The sequence below is a fragment of the Colius striatus genome, chromosome 18 (assembly GCF_028858725.1).
Source record: "Colius striatus isolate bColStr4 chromosome 18, bColStr4.1.hap1, whole genome shotgun sequence".
Classification (NCBI taxonomy): domain Eukaryota; kingdom Metazoa; phylum Chordata; class Aves; order Coliiformes; family Coliidae; genus Colius; species Colius striatus.
In genome coordinates this window covers 4,913,450-4,929,321 of record NC_084776.1, presented here as the reverse complement: position 1 = coordinate 4,929,321, position 15,872 = coordinate 4,913,450, and the positions used below count along the sequence as shown (strand labels likewise).

At 42.7% G+C, this 15,872-nt stretch overlaps 1 protein-coding gene across 5 annotated transcripts; it reads right to left on the bottom strand.

The window, feature by feature from the left end:
• Positions 1 to 2,256: 2,256 nt before the first annotated feature.
• On the bottom strand, positions 2,257 to 14,252 carry TMEM100 (transmembrane protein 100). 5 transcript variants are annotated; one of them, XM_062010574.1, is made up of 3 exons: positions 14,181 to 14,252; positions 8,846 to 9,034; positions 2,257 to 5,657 (listed from the first exon to the last, which is right to left on the bottom strand). In XM_062010574.1, the coding sequence occupies exons 2-3, from the start codon at positions 8,856 to 8,858 to the stop codon at positions 5,191 to 5,193; spliced, it is 480 nt and encodes a 159-aa protein (XP_061866558.1). In that variant the 5' UTR covers positions 8,859 to 9,034; positions 14,181 to 14,252; the 3' UTR covers positions 2,257 to 5,190. The 5 variants fall into 5 exon arrangements, with proteins under 5 accessions (XP_061866558.1, XP_061866556.1, XP_061866555.1 ...); XM_062010572.1 differs by lacking the exon at positions 14,181 to 14,252 and adding an exon at positions 11,780 to 11,948; XM_062010571.1 differs by lacking the exon at positions 14,181 to 14,252 and adding an exon at positions 11,785 to 11,948.
• Positions 14,253 to 15,872: the final 1,620 nt, after the last annotated feature.

Sequence of the window (15,872 nt, the reverse complement as noted above, 5' to 3'; positions counted from 1 at the left end):
TTCCAGGAAAGCTGTTAACTCTATTCACAAACTTAGGCCTTCATATTGAAAGGGAATGTGGCTGAGAAGAGGTGGTGAAGGGCTGCTCTGGTGTTATTTGCTTTTTTTTTTTTAATAGATTATTCACCGACATCTCTTGCTGTAGTACAAAAACTTTACCTCTATTTAGTGCCTACCTCTTCAAGAGCAGACTGTGGCTGACTGCCTTTTAACTTACAAAATGGAGCAGGCATTGCCTCTGCAAACTCCAAGTGCCATTTTCATTTCAGTCAGACAGCAAAAGATGGTAAGAAATTAAACTTCTGCCTTTTGCTCAGCTAACTGGTTCCTGGGAAACAGAAAGGAGAAGATATATGAGATGACATCTAAGCCTGATTTTTACCTGGGGACTTCAGACATTTGATAAGAATGAAACTGCAGATACAGCCAAGGATCTATCAGAAACAAGACTTACATATTTTTTAAAGTCTCTGTTTTTCAACAAGGCATTTGTGTAAAGCTCTACTGTCCCTCCATGACTTTATGCAGTGTCCAATGTTTGTCTTTCTCTCCTCTTTTCCTTGCTGCTTTTAAAGTGTAATGTTTCTTTCTCTTATTCTAGAAAGCACAGAAGAGTTCAGAAGTGAAAACAATCAATAGAAAAAAAGGCGTTTTTTTAAAAAATGCCATGTTTGCCACAAATCTAAATTTTTTTGGATGCAGGAGTTAGGACAATAGGGCTGCAACTGGCTGCTCACAAAAGGAAGGATTAGGTCCTCTGTCATGTTAATAGTGACATCAACAATCTGAATAAAAGCCAAAAATTCAAGTTGATTCTGCAGTTTAAGACCATTGTTCTCCCACATGGTTTAGCCTCTAAGATTTAGTCTGCACATAGAGTTTTGCCAGGATTTATATAATTGTTCACATCTTACACTGCAATGCTTGATATGCTAATGTAGTGTAATGTATTGAAGACCTTTGTAATAGACAAAGATTTATACTGATACAGTTAAAAGATCCTACAATCTAAAGGCATCAGAGGTATTGGAAATACATATGCAAAATGATGGCTGCCAGTATTGTTCTGCCCTTCTTATTTTGGAGCCCATTGTAAAAACAAATTAGGTGAAACCTGATAATAATATGAAACAACCTCCACTTTGGATATTAAAGGAGTGGTAGCCCTGGACTTTGGCTCTGGATAAGCAAAGCTGAGGCAAGAATATGGGATATTCCAGAGGGTTTGTTCTTGGCCTGACCCTCCAGATCCTGATGAGACTCTCAAGCCTTTGCTTATTTCATACTCTGAGCCTGGTTCCTGTTCTGTAGAGCTGCAGTAATATTGTACATTTGTTGTTTGGTAATTGGAGCTCTCCTGCGTGTCCAAGGCAGAGAAACTTAAATCTTGACACAAGTGCATGAAACTAACCTTTCTTTCTCTTTTTTTCTTTCCTTTTTTTTTTGTTTGGTTTAAAAACCCCTGGCAAATGATGGTATTAGAACCAGAGTCACGTACAGAACATGACACGCCAACTGACTGGGGAATCGTAAATGAGGCGTTTTGACTTGAACAAATCCTAAGCATTGTCATACCAAACTGATTATTATTTTAAAATACTGTCCCAGGCTACAAGTGAAGTTGTGTACAATAGCAATACAGGGTGTAGTTACAGACACAATTTCCTGTGCTTAAGTTTTGAAATTATTATTTAAAATCCCTGTAACATTTGCCCGGTGCACCAGCGCAATTCCCCTATTAGATAATTTTCTATCCTTGTGAGGGCAATTTTGCTTGTGCAATGCTGCCAGAGCTTTCAGGAAGGGAGAGACAAGCATTTGTGACAATAAAATTTGCATCAGCTCCCACCCAATCTCTCCCAGAACCAAAATCCTATTTGTCACATTCAAAGCCTTTTCACACCAGAAGGGAAGGTGTTTCTGAACTGGAAAGTCATTGTGATCTCTACAGGGTTGCATCCTCCAGGCTGACTTGTCTCTCAGATTCCCATGAGAAATACCGAACAGCAACTGTGGAGTTCCAAATGGCTTTGTATCAGACACTTGGTGGATTGCATGAGCCAGCACCCAGGCACGAAACCCCAAATCGATCTAGACTGGGTCACGGGGCTTGAAAGCTAAAGCAGAAATGTTGGTGTTTGTAGGTGACCAGTTTGAGGGAGCTGACCCTTGTAAAAGTAATGTAAATGTACCCTTGTAAAAAACATTTCAGGTCTAACAATATCACCAGTTTCTGGGTAAATGAAGGTGCTTAGCTTGTCACACTATACTCATGATAGGTTTTTAATGGCTAAGAAGAATATATTGCTCCTGTGTTGGAACCAAGACAAAGGGTGCAGTGAGAGAACACACAGTAATGAAAATATCTGTAATATGTAGATTTGCAGGAAGAAAAAAACATAAGAGTGAGATTTGTGTTGGTTATCCTCATCGATCATTCAGCAAAGATGCTGGTGCATCAGGTTGTCCCACAATCAGTGTGCACAAATCATGGTGAAGGTGTGCTGATTTCTAAGGCCATGTGGCAATTTAGGAGTGAAGCGTGAAAACATCTGCCATGGCATGAAGCCTCTGGCTAAACTGTTCCCAACCTCTGGCTTCCTCCTGAAGGACACTAGGACCAGGTCCCCAAAGAAGACAAGGGACAGGATGCAGTAGCAGAGTGAGTCTTACTCATTCTTATCTATCCTTCCTTAAAAAACTGCTCCCAAAACCCCATTGCCTCCATTCCACAGAGTTTGGACTTCTTGTTTTGACTTGGAGCAGAGACTCATCTTGCACTTCTACTTTCCTTCCACACACCACATGCAAACTTGCCCTTACAACAGCAATGGTGAAGTGAGGACCCACATATGGGAAAGACTTCTGAAGAGGGCAACAGGCTGCTTCTGCTCTGGGCTCAGCCTAGGAATCATGGGGGAATCATGCTACAGGTGTAGTGGAAATCACTGCATCTCTACAGGCCCTACAAGTCTCTCCTCGCCAGCCTGCAAAATTCCACTGAGGAAAAAGAAATGGGGATGGGAAAGAAGGAGTCAGAAAAACTATTGTGTTCCCAGGGGAAAAAAAATAAAGAGCCCTATTTAGCTTATCCAGCTTTGCTAATGTCAATCACTTTTCTCATTTTAAACAGGAAAGACTCCACTTTAGTCCACCTGTTCCATTATTTATCATGCTATGCATTTCCCATGAATTGTCACTTATGCAAAACCTGTACATCGTAAGGGGACACCCTAATATTTTTAATGACCTTAAGCAAAGTGATTGACATTAGACACCAGTGTCAGATGTTCTGGTGACGCAACATGTTCTCCTAGCAGCAGGAAAGCTTCCTGCCGTGATTAAGTTAGAGCTCTGGAAGTGCTAAAATGTGTTGTCAGCTTTCCTCTGATGCAAGTGATTTTATTATAGCGTCTGGTAACCACGGAGTGTGGCAACGCAAATACTGACTCCAAACATGCCCTCCCATACATACAGCTAGCTCTACTTAAGACACAAAGTGCACTTTGCAAATCCTGGGATAAGTTATGGATGTAACAAGCTTAAACCATGGAGGGCAGAGGAAAAGGCAGTAAGGAAGCCAGAATGCCTGAGTGACCTCAGCAGAAGTGTGGGCTCTGGGATGACCTGCAGGAGGCTATGCCCTGCAGCACCTGTTGGGCAGGTGTGCTGTGCAGTGGCATTGTCACAGCCATCCTGGAAGACAGAGGCTCCACAGGGCAAAGAGCAGGCACATTAGCATAGGTCTTGCTCTAGCAGTGGAAAGCACAACCACATCCAGCCCTTTTGAGTCTGGAGAAAGTAAGGGTGAGGAAAAAAAAAAAACAATAAAGAATGAGGACTCCATGCAGCCCCTCTGCCTTCTGACACCCTCCAACACTCTGAGGAGGAAGTCTGTGACTTGGTGCAGCATGACTTGTCCTTTAATGTAAAGGTGATGAAACTATGTTTTGGTTTGTTTCAATTTGGAACCAGTCCTCAATTATTCAGTACCTGAGACAAGCTAGAAGATCTCTAGAAGACAAGAGTTACAGAACCAAACATCTCAGACACATACAAGGGACACCTGGCACCTGCTTTTCATAAAGATTTGTAATCCCAAAGCTCATTCAGCAAACACTATTGCTTCCACAAGCAATTATTAATAGTTGTGTCTAAAACTGACTATGCCAGTAAGTATCTGTGGAACTCACTGTTAAATTTTTCAGTAATTGAGTTGTTAATCAAGCTACAAGAGGGATGGGCTTTCAGAGCAAAATCCATACTCTACAGCAATACATATATTCACAGTTATTGTCACAGGTGTTCTACAAAAATAAAATCGCAAAGCAGTCAAAGTTGAAGATATAAGCTATCTTGACAGCAATGAAAAACGATTTTCTAAAGGTTTAGCAGCACTGAATATTATTTTAATGAAATTTACTTTTTCATTTTATAGCAAAATAATCAAAAGTGCTAAACCTGAACACTTTAATTTACAAAAATGTCTCACGTTTTAAGCTATAATCATACCTCGTTATTTAGGTTAGACAATATAATTACACATTTCTACTCATTTCTATTCAATAGTAACACAAAATTAATATTAGTTGGTTTAAAAAAGGGGGAAAGTACCACAGATATTGGGAGGGGAAAGTTACACAAAATACAAGAATCAGCTTATTGAGCAATCTGCAATGTGTTTGGTTGTTACTGCTGCATTGGTTTTTAGTTTTGAGCTACAAGTCGCAGACAATCTGGCCATAATCTTGTAGTCACTTCAAATGCTTTGACTTCTCCCTTGGTCAAATGTCACAGTGTGTATTTTAAGGAGATCTCTGGCATTTCAAGTCAGTTCGAATTATTTTCTTAGTTCTCATAAGTTCCATTTCCAACATGATCAGTATGTTGGAGAATGCAGTTATGATGATTGCAGTTATGATGATTGCAGTTATGATGATTGCAGTTATGATCACACTGTTTTCTGTGAAGAAAAGTGTTTTTTCCTCCATCTTGGAAAGAATCACTAACAAGTCTGCAGTAAGGAAAATACTAAGAGCACTTGCAGAGTTGTTAAGAGTATTAATCCATTCCATTTTCATTTCCTTTCATTTCCAAAGTTAAATTAAAACCTGCAATCTCTCCTATTGATAAAAAGTCAAGTTGACTTACAAAGGTTCTGTCTTCTGTCCAGCCTCCTCTTGGTTGTCTTTAACCAAACAAGGTTCTCTGATTTGCCACAAGTGCTGTCTGACTCTCCCGCCTCTTTGCTTTCTTGTTTTGCTGCCTGATTTTCCAGCACACTGCACTAGAAGCCAGCAAAACGAGTCCTGATGATAACAGGACTAACCCAAACACTGAGATGATTGATCCGTGGGAATTGAAGATGTATGCCACAGCAGTGACCACAGTGCCAGCTATGAGGATAACCACACCGAAGGGAATGGTGCAGCGGTAACAGGAGAGTTCTGCTCCCCCTGTTGCTGCAGTCAGCTGGCATTCACTGACGAGAGGGATGGTGGTTATGACACAGTCATTGTTATTACTCTTCTCCGTGGTTACCGAATCAGGATGCTTTGGTGCGCCCAGGATCTCTTTAATGGGTTCGTTTGTCATCTTGATTGTCTTGACTTTGTCAGTTCTCAGGCTAAAGCAGGCTCTGCTGAGCACAAATTGCACTGTAGAGAGAAGAACATGAGTTCAACTGAAAAAATGTTACCATTATGTTACAAATGAGTGACAAAGAACTATTCCACTCAAAATCATACACAAGTACACTTTGTCCCTGTAAGGATTTATGCAAAAGCTTAATTGTAACACTATGGATTGTGGAGGATCTGAATCAATTCTTATGGTAGTCATCGGCATGAGAGTAAGTGCTAGAAAGAACGAAGTGTTGTGGGACAAATCAAGTTATGTCCTAAAGTCAGTATTTCTGGATGTAACTTAGATTTCAATGGCATTGCATCTTCTGATGAGGAGGTCAAGTCCACAGGTTGTTTTGGTTAAAAATTCTACTCTTACTCACCTGCTTTTTCAGTTTTTTTATACTGACACCTATACACACAAAGTACACAGATCTGCTCCAATGCACTCACGGTAGCACAAGGAAGAACTAGCTCAGTAAAAACCAAGACTGACCAGAGAACCCTTTCTGAACGTAAGTGCTACTTTGTGAAAAAATTCAAAAGGTCACAGCTAGGTATGGGTGTGGGAGGAACAAAGATGAAGACAGTTCCCTTCACCCAGCAAAGGCCAGCTGAAAGCTGGTGAACCTATGGTTACAGCAACATCAATGCCAGACTGTCAGCTTGTCATATAAATTAGCTTAATGCAAAAGTAGCAGGTTCCTTATAAGTCCATGAAACCACATCCATGGTACTGTGTGGGAGGGGGAGTTAAAGTTATATTCATTCACCCTAGTTACTGTGGGTTGCTGTCCTCCATATTGTACAGACACTCAGTCCTACAGAGTTTTATTGCATCTGCATTACAAGACAGAACAGCCTTTGGCTCGAAGGAGCCCAGTGCATAACTGCAGTCCACCTGATCAGGGTAAGATGAGCCTGTGGCCCTCCACCGCTACAGCTGCCATGCCAGACTTGGGCCATCTCACCGGGACTCTGGTGGCACGGGGACACACTGGAGTCTGCACTGAGCCTCTGACAATGCTGGGGCTACCATAGCTGTGCTGCCTTGGATCAGGCCATACACCCAATGCACCCCAAAACATACAACAGAGACTAGGACACTAGGGAACCACTGTTTTTTCCTGCTGCCAGTAGCTCACAAGACTCCCCCATCACGCCCTGGTATGGGCTGTGTAGCTTTTGCTCTTATGAGCAGCATGATATGTAGCTCAGAGAACAAGGAAGAGTGCTGGCAATGCAGTAATGCTTTTATCATTTTTATCACCTTCACATCTGTGACTAGGAAGTTAATTGCCAGATACTTGTATTCTCCTTTTCCTTTCCCACCACTCCCACCCTTGTTGCTAAGATATATCGTCCATTGTGGAGAGCCCTTGGTTTTGTATCTCAGTACCTCATATAACTGACAGTGTGTTTTGCAAGAAGGAGGATTTCACTATTTTTAAACACATACACAAACAGGCTATACTCTGTACCTAGTCAGAGTTTGTATCTGAGTTTCCTTGAACCCAAATGAGAGAAGGAAAGTTCAGATCTGGTTTCACAAAGGCTTTGTTCTACTGCTTAAAGGAAGCGCTCAGCTCAATATTGTGTCTTGCTGTACATAGTTATCTGTCCTGAGGGTTCAATCCTGCAAGGAGTTCAACAGCTACAAGATAGAGTAGCCTTCCTCCTCCTAATGACAACACTGAACACAACATAACCAAGTGCACACTGAGCACACACAGTCACACAAGGGCACAAAATGAAACACAGGAGGTTCTGCCTGAACATCAGGAATCACTTTTTTACTGTGAGGATGCCTGAGTGCTAGAACAGGCTGCCCAGTGAGGTTGTGCAGTCTCCATCCTTGCAGATATTCAAAAGCCATCTGGACAGTCCTGGGCAGACTCTTTCCAGTGACTTTGCTTGAGTGGAACAGGGAGTGGACCAGGTGACACTCAGAAGCATCCTCCAACTACAACCATTCCGTGATTCCATGTGTTTCTGTGTACTTTATATCTCCAAGGGCAGGAGGGGGATCTGATCAGTGCGTATCAGACAAAGCAAGTACATCTGTGTTGACACCTTAGATATCGTAGGTCCTCCTAGGTTCTGTTGCTTTGTCCTCAAATCATAATGCATGACAAAGTGCCTTTTATATCAGTTGAAAGAGCCTGGGAAAGCCATGGGGTTGCTCTAGAGCACCATCAATCTGTCCTCATGTGGGTCTGAGCACAAGTTCTGCATTTTCAATAATGACTGACATGGCAGTGAGACTCACATTGGTGCCATTATGTTGCTACACAAAATGTTACAGAAGTTCAGCACGTCAGGAGACTGTAGTCCCCAAATGTAACCTCTTTTTGATCTTACCATTATCCATATCCAATTTGATCTATAATTTCTTATTAAATTTGAGGGAGGAAAACAAATAACTATTTTCTATACGAAAGGTCTCTTAGTTCCAAATACATTGTAATAACTATTTAATAGTCAAAATACTCTATCAGTCACAGAAATAGGGAAATAACTCAATAACTTAAAAAGGCTTAGGACTGGGCTCATAATAAACATGATTATTCTGAAAGACATTCCATCAAATTATATTTAGTCCTATCTCTAGAGTCCTTGTCCCTCTGCTTCAGATACATCCTCAAGGAACATTAAATCTCTTAGATGTCTTGGGCAGAGATTTATGTAGAAGATATATTTATATAGTCAAAACTAACATGAACTGTTAAACAAATCTCCTAAACTACCAAAATCTAGTCAATGGTAAAATACCTGTTGACTTCTGAGGAGCAAGGTTCTTGCCTCTAATAGGATGTAAGCAGACATGCATTCATATAAAACAAATAAACAAACCTCTACTGAAACGCTGAAAGTTATATAAACAGTAGAACCCATTTGAAGTGTGAGTAAAGGTATTCAGCCCTAGAAAACAGGGCACTAGATCCTCATTGCCAGCAAAGTCACTTCTGACTTATGCCAACAGGTGACTTGGTTCGAGTTTCAGGGTAAGAAATTTAGGCAAAGATACCCAGTAACACCAGCATTCTCTCACTGATCATACTACAAATACTGTCTCAAAGAGCTACTTTGACTTGGAGGAAGAACACGTTTCTGTGGCAATCTGTGGCTACCACTGGATAAAGGGAAGAGAAATGTTTCATCCACTAATAAGTGTAAATTGAGATTTACTGAAAAGACATGAAATCCATCAGCATGCATACCTACCAGATCCATGAGAAATCCATTGTAGCAAATCGCTTGGCTCAGCAAACAGAGGAACACTGCTTAAGATGTCTCGTATGTCAATTCAAGGCAGAATTATGCAGCAGTAAGAGTCACTCCAGGCTTTGAAGCATCAGATGTTGCTGAATGATGAAATGGAGGTGACAATATTCTAGCATGGATGTCTCCTACAAGAAAAGTTATTGGACATTTATCAGCTTCTTAAGAACAAAACTCCTGCATGGAAAAGCTCCTGCTGCATGCTAACTCCTGCTCCTAACCTAATCGAAGCAGGAGATGTTCTCTCTCTGACTTTCCTAGTGGTTTCTGCTTCTTTTCTTGGCAGCAGCCACCCATTTCTAGCCCTATATAACATTTCCCTTGGATGATATGATGTCTTGATGATGAGTATCACAATCCAGGCAAGTCCCCTAGCAAAAGCTAGGCAGGAAAAGGTAATGCATCTGAATTTCTGTAGTTGAAAATCTCATTTATTTTCATTTCTACTCCCTACTTCACCTATGTGAATCACAACTCAGAATACCTGGGGTTTTGCTTCCTCCGTGTCTCCAGTTTCTTTGAGCAAATCACTTCATCTCCCTGTGCCTTGCTTCTCCTAGCTGTAAATTGACACTAACAACACGCTTCCCACTTAAAAAAAACCCAAACCTTTAAAATCTATTATACTATAACAAAACCTGAGTAATATAATACCAAAAACTTCTCAGAAGTCAAAGACAAACTGCATCCATGAACTCACCGCCAGAAACATAAGTCTAATTCTCTTCACTACTGTTCATTTCTGTAATTGGATTTTTTAAAACAAGATTCATCACTCAAAAATGGACTAGGCAGAATGTGCAGCAGAGCAGTGTCACCACTGCTGAAAGCAGAGTGATGGAAATTGCTCTGCACTGCAGAAAACAGCTGTGAAATCACCAAGCAGCTGGATAAAACTTACAAAGCAGCAGAGATTTATGTTGGTAATGTTATTCAGCATTCCCTTTCTATATGTTTATGATTAAGGAAGATCACTTTGACACTGAAGCAGAAGTCTTAAGTGGGGACAAGGATATGTTAATAAGTTCATATAATTATAAAGTTTAACGGCTTTTTCTCTTTCTAAGTTACATAGACCATGCTGACATCTCACAAACACATTTACAGGCACAAACTGATGCTGTTCTCTGAATGATCCTTGCAACAAGCCTGTGACACATCTAAAGTATATTTTGCCAATTTGAGTTAGCTAATAATAAAGAAGTCTCTTTATTTTGTCTATGTTTGTCTCTTAGACTATATTCTTATGCACACTACTAAGCAATTAGCTTAAGTTTTTGAAAAGTTTTGAGGCAAAGGCAGAAAAAAACCCCACTTTAGATAAATAATCTAGATTACATTAAAACAAAAACAGGCCTCTGAAATTAGCTTGCAGTCAACTTCTACTCATATTACAGGATACATTCATTTGAAAAGCAATTGTGCCCCTGTAGCCCCTCTGCTAGCATCATGCTTGGAAAAGATTAATTGCTCTCTCAGTAATTTATTTGTATTTGTCCTTGACTACATGCACTTTAGGTCATTTTTAAAAATTCATGTCTTTTATCAAAAAAGCAAACAGAGCAAGTTTTTATAGAGAAGATTTTTTTCTCTCCTCTCCCTCCCCACAAGGCCGAGAAGCAGAAACACATGAAATCCATACATTAAGCTTCCAATATTTTAAGTCAGAATCATTTCAATGTGCTCTCTCAGGAGGCTTCCCACATACTGAATCTCCTATGCAAGTGCAAAGAGCTGCTATTTCTCAGTCAGTACAACTCTTTCCCCTTTCCTGCATCTTATTCAGAGCCAATGGGATATATTTAAGTTTCCCGATTTCAGGCTCTGGACCCAATTCTCTGTATCTCACATAATATTTCAGACATCCCTTTTTTGCCTATGTAAAATTCCCATGTTTCACACTTGGTTTTGCATTAAAGTTACTATGAAAACTGTGGAAGGAGTCCTTCTGTACTGCAGGAGAGACAGAGTTCATTTGGAATTCAGCACACTACGATAGTCTTGCACACAGTCCCACAGCTCTTCCCCATGTGAACACTCTTGGAAATACAGAACAAGAATTTATACTTAAAACCCTCCAGGATCAGACCCTGAACTACAAGGGCGGGAGAAGAACACATTGCACCCATGGCAACTGCCTGAGTCTCGGGATGCCGACAAGTTTCCACCACCAAGTTTTTAGGTGGTACAATTACCAAATGTAAACTCTCACACCTTTTTCGTTTTTCAGACGTAGCTGGAGGGTAGGGATGGGAGCCAGCCAAACCCCTCCGCAAACAAATTTTGTTCTCTGCAAATGGTAAAACTTTCAAACACGTCTGTAAAACGCCACACGCACCTGAGGTAAAGCACTACGTGTCACGCCTATCCCCCCGCACTGTGCAAGAGAGAAAAGACGAATAGGCACGAAAGCTTTACGCACCCTTGTTGATATGCAGCCCCCCGGTAAAGAACGGGCTTAACTCCGCCAAGGCACGCACCGACCTGCAACGCCGGGAGCGGCTCCCACTGCGGAGATCCCGGAGCTTTTAACTGTAACACCTCGCCCCAGGGAAAGCCCTGTGCCACGCAGGAGGGAGCGGTGCTGGGAACCGCCTCAGGACCCGCCAGCCGCAGCGGAGAGGGGCTCCCTGGAGCGCCCGAGCGACCCCTGGGCTGGAGCCGGCTCGCGGGCGCCGCGGCGGCAGCGGCGGGGCCGGAGCCCGCGGGTACCGAGCGCCGGTTCGGGCACGGCCGCCGCGACGGGCTGCGGGCGCTGGGCGTGCGGGTCCAGCGGCTGCGAGCAGAGCCGAGCCGAGCTGTGCCAAGCTGAGCTGAGCCTTGCCAGCCCATGCTATAGTATAGTCTAGTATGCCGTGCCGTGAAAGCCGTACCTTACCTCCCGACTGCCGGGCGGGACTGCGGCGGACACTAGCCCGGAGCAAACCTAAGAGAGAGATGCAGCTCTCTGCACAAGGGACTGTAAACAAAGTTCTTGGTGAGAGCGAAACAATTAGGGGCCGGAGCAAATTCAGCGGCGGGAGCTGCCGCGGGCGGGGCGGCACTCACCGGGGAAGGTCCCGGTCTGATTTGGGAGGGCGGACAGGAGGAAGGCTGTCCTTCAGCGGCCCGACTGGGCAGGGCGAGCAGGGAGGCTGCCCTGCCCTGCGCGATGTCGCCTGCCTTGGCCGGCGGTGCTGGCGCTGCAGGGTTCACATGCCCGTTTCAGAGATGCGCACGGTGGGGAGGTGCGTGTCTCCTGCTTCGCCTGGTGCAGGGTGGTCAGGCTGGGCATCGTGCCCTGCCTGTGTCAGGGTAACCACGAGGCCTATTTTCCAGCCCTATCTGCCCTTCTGCACACCAGCATGTGGGGGTCCGGTCCATCAATACCAGCACATCGTGACCCGTGCCAGCGAGGACAGAGGGCTCGCAGCACGAACCAAGCCCTGCTGGCATGTCAGAAGTGGCACTGTGGGGGTCGGACAGTCCGTGCTGAAATCCAGACAAACTCCTCACTGGTGTTTAACTGCTTAGGAATTAAATGAGGAGGAACATCGTTTTGGATGACGACTTTAAAGGATAAAGTTTCATGTGTATCTAGAAATATTTTAGCTATCTTTTCTCTATTTTAATCACACATTTCAGTGGAACACCAGATACTACAGACGTTGGGAGTGGATGGGTATGGCTGTGTGTTATTTTTTTGCCATGATTTCTGTTCCTTTCAGACAAAAAGCAGACAAATTTTGCTTTTAAGTCTTGTAAAAGCACGTGTTTGAATTTTGCAGCTAAGCTTACCCTAAGTTTATATTTAAAAGGCACTATTTTATCAATGATTGATAAGAGAGCCATGCACCAGATGTGTTTAATCAGCCACTCTGTCTCTGAAAGCATGCACGTACTTTTGACTCCCTTTCCAGGGTGAAATCCTGTTCTCACTGAAATTAATAGCAAAGCTTCCATCAGCTTTACAGAGGCCAGGATTTCACCCCGTGTGTCACTAAGAACTCCCCAGTGATGGAGATGCTGCCAAGGGCTCATGTCCTCCAGTCAAATCAGCCAGGGGGTTCTGGAAGAGCTGTGCTGCTTTATAGAAGAAACTGGTGGGTTTTTTTTCCCCATTTGCTAGTGTTCCCTACAAATACATCATCATTTCAGCAGAAATGACAAGCAAGCTGGATCTGAGGGGAACTGTCACTAGAGAGGACCTCTTGGGCCACTAAGCCCAGTCCTAATACAGGCAGCCATGCCAGGTGGTATCATTATTAAACTTGCCAAGTTCCACCTCACCCCAGCTGGTTTCCTGCTCTTGCTGTTGGAAGGCTATGAGCCTTATGCTGTTGATATCTAGGAACCTCTTACCTTGTTTCTAGCTGCGTGAATTCATAGACAGCTACACAGGGATGAGCCTTTGGCTGAAAATAATAAGCCTTTGGCTGAAATAGATGTTCTTTATTTTGGCAGTTGACTTAATGTCCTAAGAGTTAGAAATCAAATTTGGTCAGTCTTATTTTCGATCATCATTTCATCAGATATGGCCTCATCAGTATTGTGCATGAAAGACTATTTTCCTGTGTCTACCAGAAATACTGACATTCTGTAATTATCCTCTGGTTCTTCAGTGTGTCTGGATTTTTCTCCAGTATCAGTTCCATTTACCATTTTATATTGGAAATTCTTGCTGTTAGCACATACATACATGACCTAAATTTCACCCCATTCCTGTTACATCAATTCCTCTCTAGTCCTCCCAGCGCAGTGTTTGGTCCTCTCTGTTGATAGAGAACCTCCCTGCCATGCTTGCACCATCAACAGTTCCACTAGTTCATTCTTACTTTTCCATGCCAAATTTATTACTGAAAAATATTACATAAACTACTGAAAGTATTGCATAAAATAACTCCCAATACTGTTTTTTGAGGAACTAATCTGAAGTACACATAAACAAGCACTGAAGCTGGGCTTAGAATTCACGTGTTTCTATACAAATAGATGCCCTAACAATAGGCTAGAAAGTCACATTCTCTTCTAGACCCTGTGCAATTGGAACTCCTTTTTGTGAAGCAGAAAAACTGCAACAAGAAGTGATGGGAATGCCATTTGCCTTTAGTGCTGAGAGATTAGTGGCTCTCCCCTAGAAGGATGAGTTTGTAGTCTTTAAGGCTTAAGGGTTGAATACACCTTGGGCCCCAGCCTTTCCTTAAGATGGATGACTGATTATCTCTGCCCTTTGAGGTCCTGCTGTGTTCTGAGCATGACTCTCTATGGTTATAAGGAAAGAAGTATCAAACATACCCACAGCAGCACACTTGGCACCTGTAGAAATCCAGTGCAAACAGCTGAGGAAACTTCAGGACTGAGCAACAGCTGCAGTGAGGGGTTACAGGTTCACAGTTTTGGACTGCCATGCTTAAATACTACATAGTTCTCCTTTGGGACCTGCCCTAAATGACAAAATCTCCTCCCTATGGCCTTAACACAGCTGCTTGGAGGAGGTGCAGCTCCAGTGTCAGGGACAATAAGCAAGAAGCCTGTGTGATTCTGGAACCCTGCAGCCTATTGAGGGAGCAGAGTTTCACTCCTAAATTGAGCAATGCTGTTGCTCTGCCTGCTAAGACACACTTGCAATACTTCACGGCTTCCTTTGGGTTTCTAACAGTCTCCTGGGCTTTAACAGCACAGCAAACAGTGACTCATTAATCTGGCAAAGTGCAACCATTGTGGACTCTCTATTCAATTAGTTTGTCTTGCCTTTTCCCTAACCCTCCACTGGATTTTCCTTTATTTCATCCATAAGCCCACACACAGACACAACAGGGCAATTGATTGCATTTGACTGAAACATTTAGAAAGCACTCTTTCAACGTGTTTAATACACTGTAAATTGTCCTTACCATGTCATGCAGTGTATGTGTTTTGTGACGGGAAATGGAGTCCTGAACAAAGCCAGTTAAACCAGAGAACCAAATCATTTCACATAAAATGCTTCCCACTCATTAAACTAGTTTACAGTGCCAGGGAGTTCAGCCCTGTTTGTTGGTTGATAGCTATGCAAACCACCCACCCTGTGTATAATCAGACTGGGGACATGGATGTGCTTATACAGACAGTGACAAACCTCTTTGGTGACTAGGAATATGGAAAGGAATTCTCTTTGAACTCTATTAAATCCTACCAATATTTGGTCAACCTCAGTTATCCTGCTGTGTATTTGAAATTTGTTATTGCCTTGCCCTTCATTTAATCTTTCTGCAGTGCTGAAAAAGACAGGACATCTGTAACTGAAAATAATTATCCTTATCTCCTACTGCTTTCATAATTACATGGAGTTCACATTTGAAAAGCTGCATTGCTTACGTGGACATGTGCTTTTAATTAACAGAGGGCTGTGCCATACCACCAGAAGCCAAATCCTGAATCTTGCACAAGTCAGTTACAGAACCTGTGAATCTAGCCAACACAGACAACTTTCTGTCTATGCCAGGAGGAAGCCTGCTAACAAACACAAGACAATGTAATTTCACCACAACAGTGCTTTTTGTTGGAGGCTATTGAAGTAAGATCCAGGAGATTCAGCTGAGATTTAAGATAGGACAGGAATGATCTCTTCTCACAGCTCTGTAGATGGCTTTTCTTGGTTTTCCACCTGTACTGAGTACCCCAAAGAATTTACAGACACAAATATGTGATGGGAAATGCCGATAAAGAGATGGAAGAGTGATTTGTTGAAGCTCATCAAGTGGATGATTTCCAGACAGTTTGTATCTTGCTTCCCTGCTCTGCCAGTAGCTATGGCATAAGGAACACACAATATGGAGCATTTGAGCCAGTCGTAGTTGACTCTTCTGCAGTAGAAAGAAAATTATGAGCTTTCAGCTAACCTACACAGGCCATCAGTTGAATTACTTCCTTTAAAACAAGCTTCTCTGTAGGCTCTAGACAGCTTGGGAAAATTGGTGAGAAGGGAAAGAAAGTGCTATGGGGAAA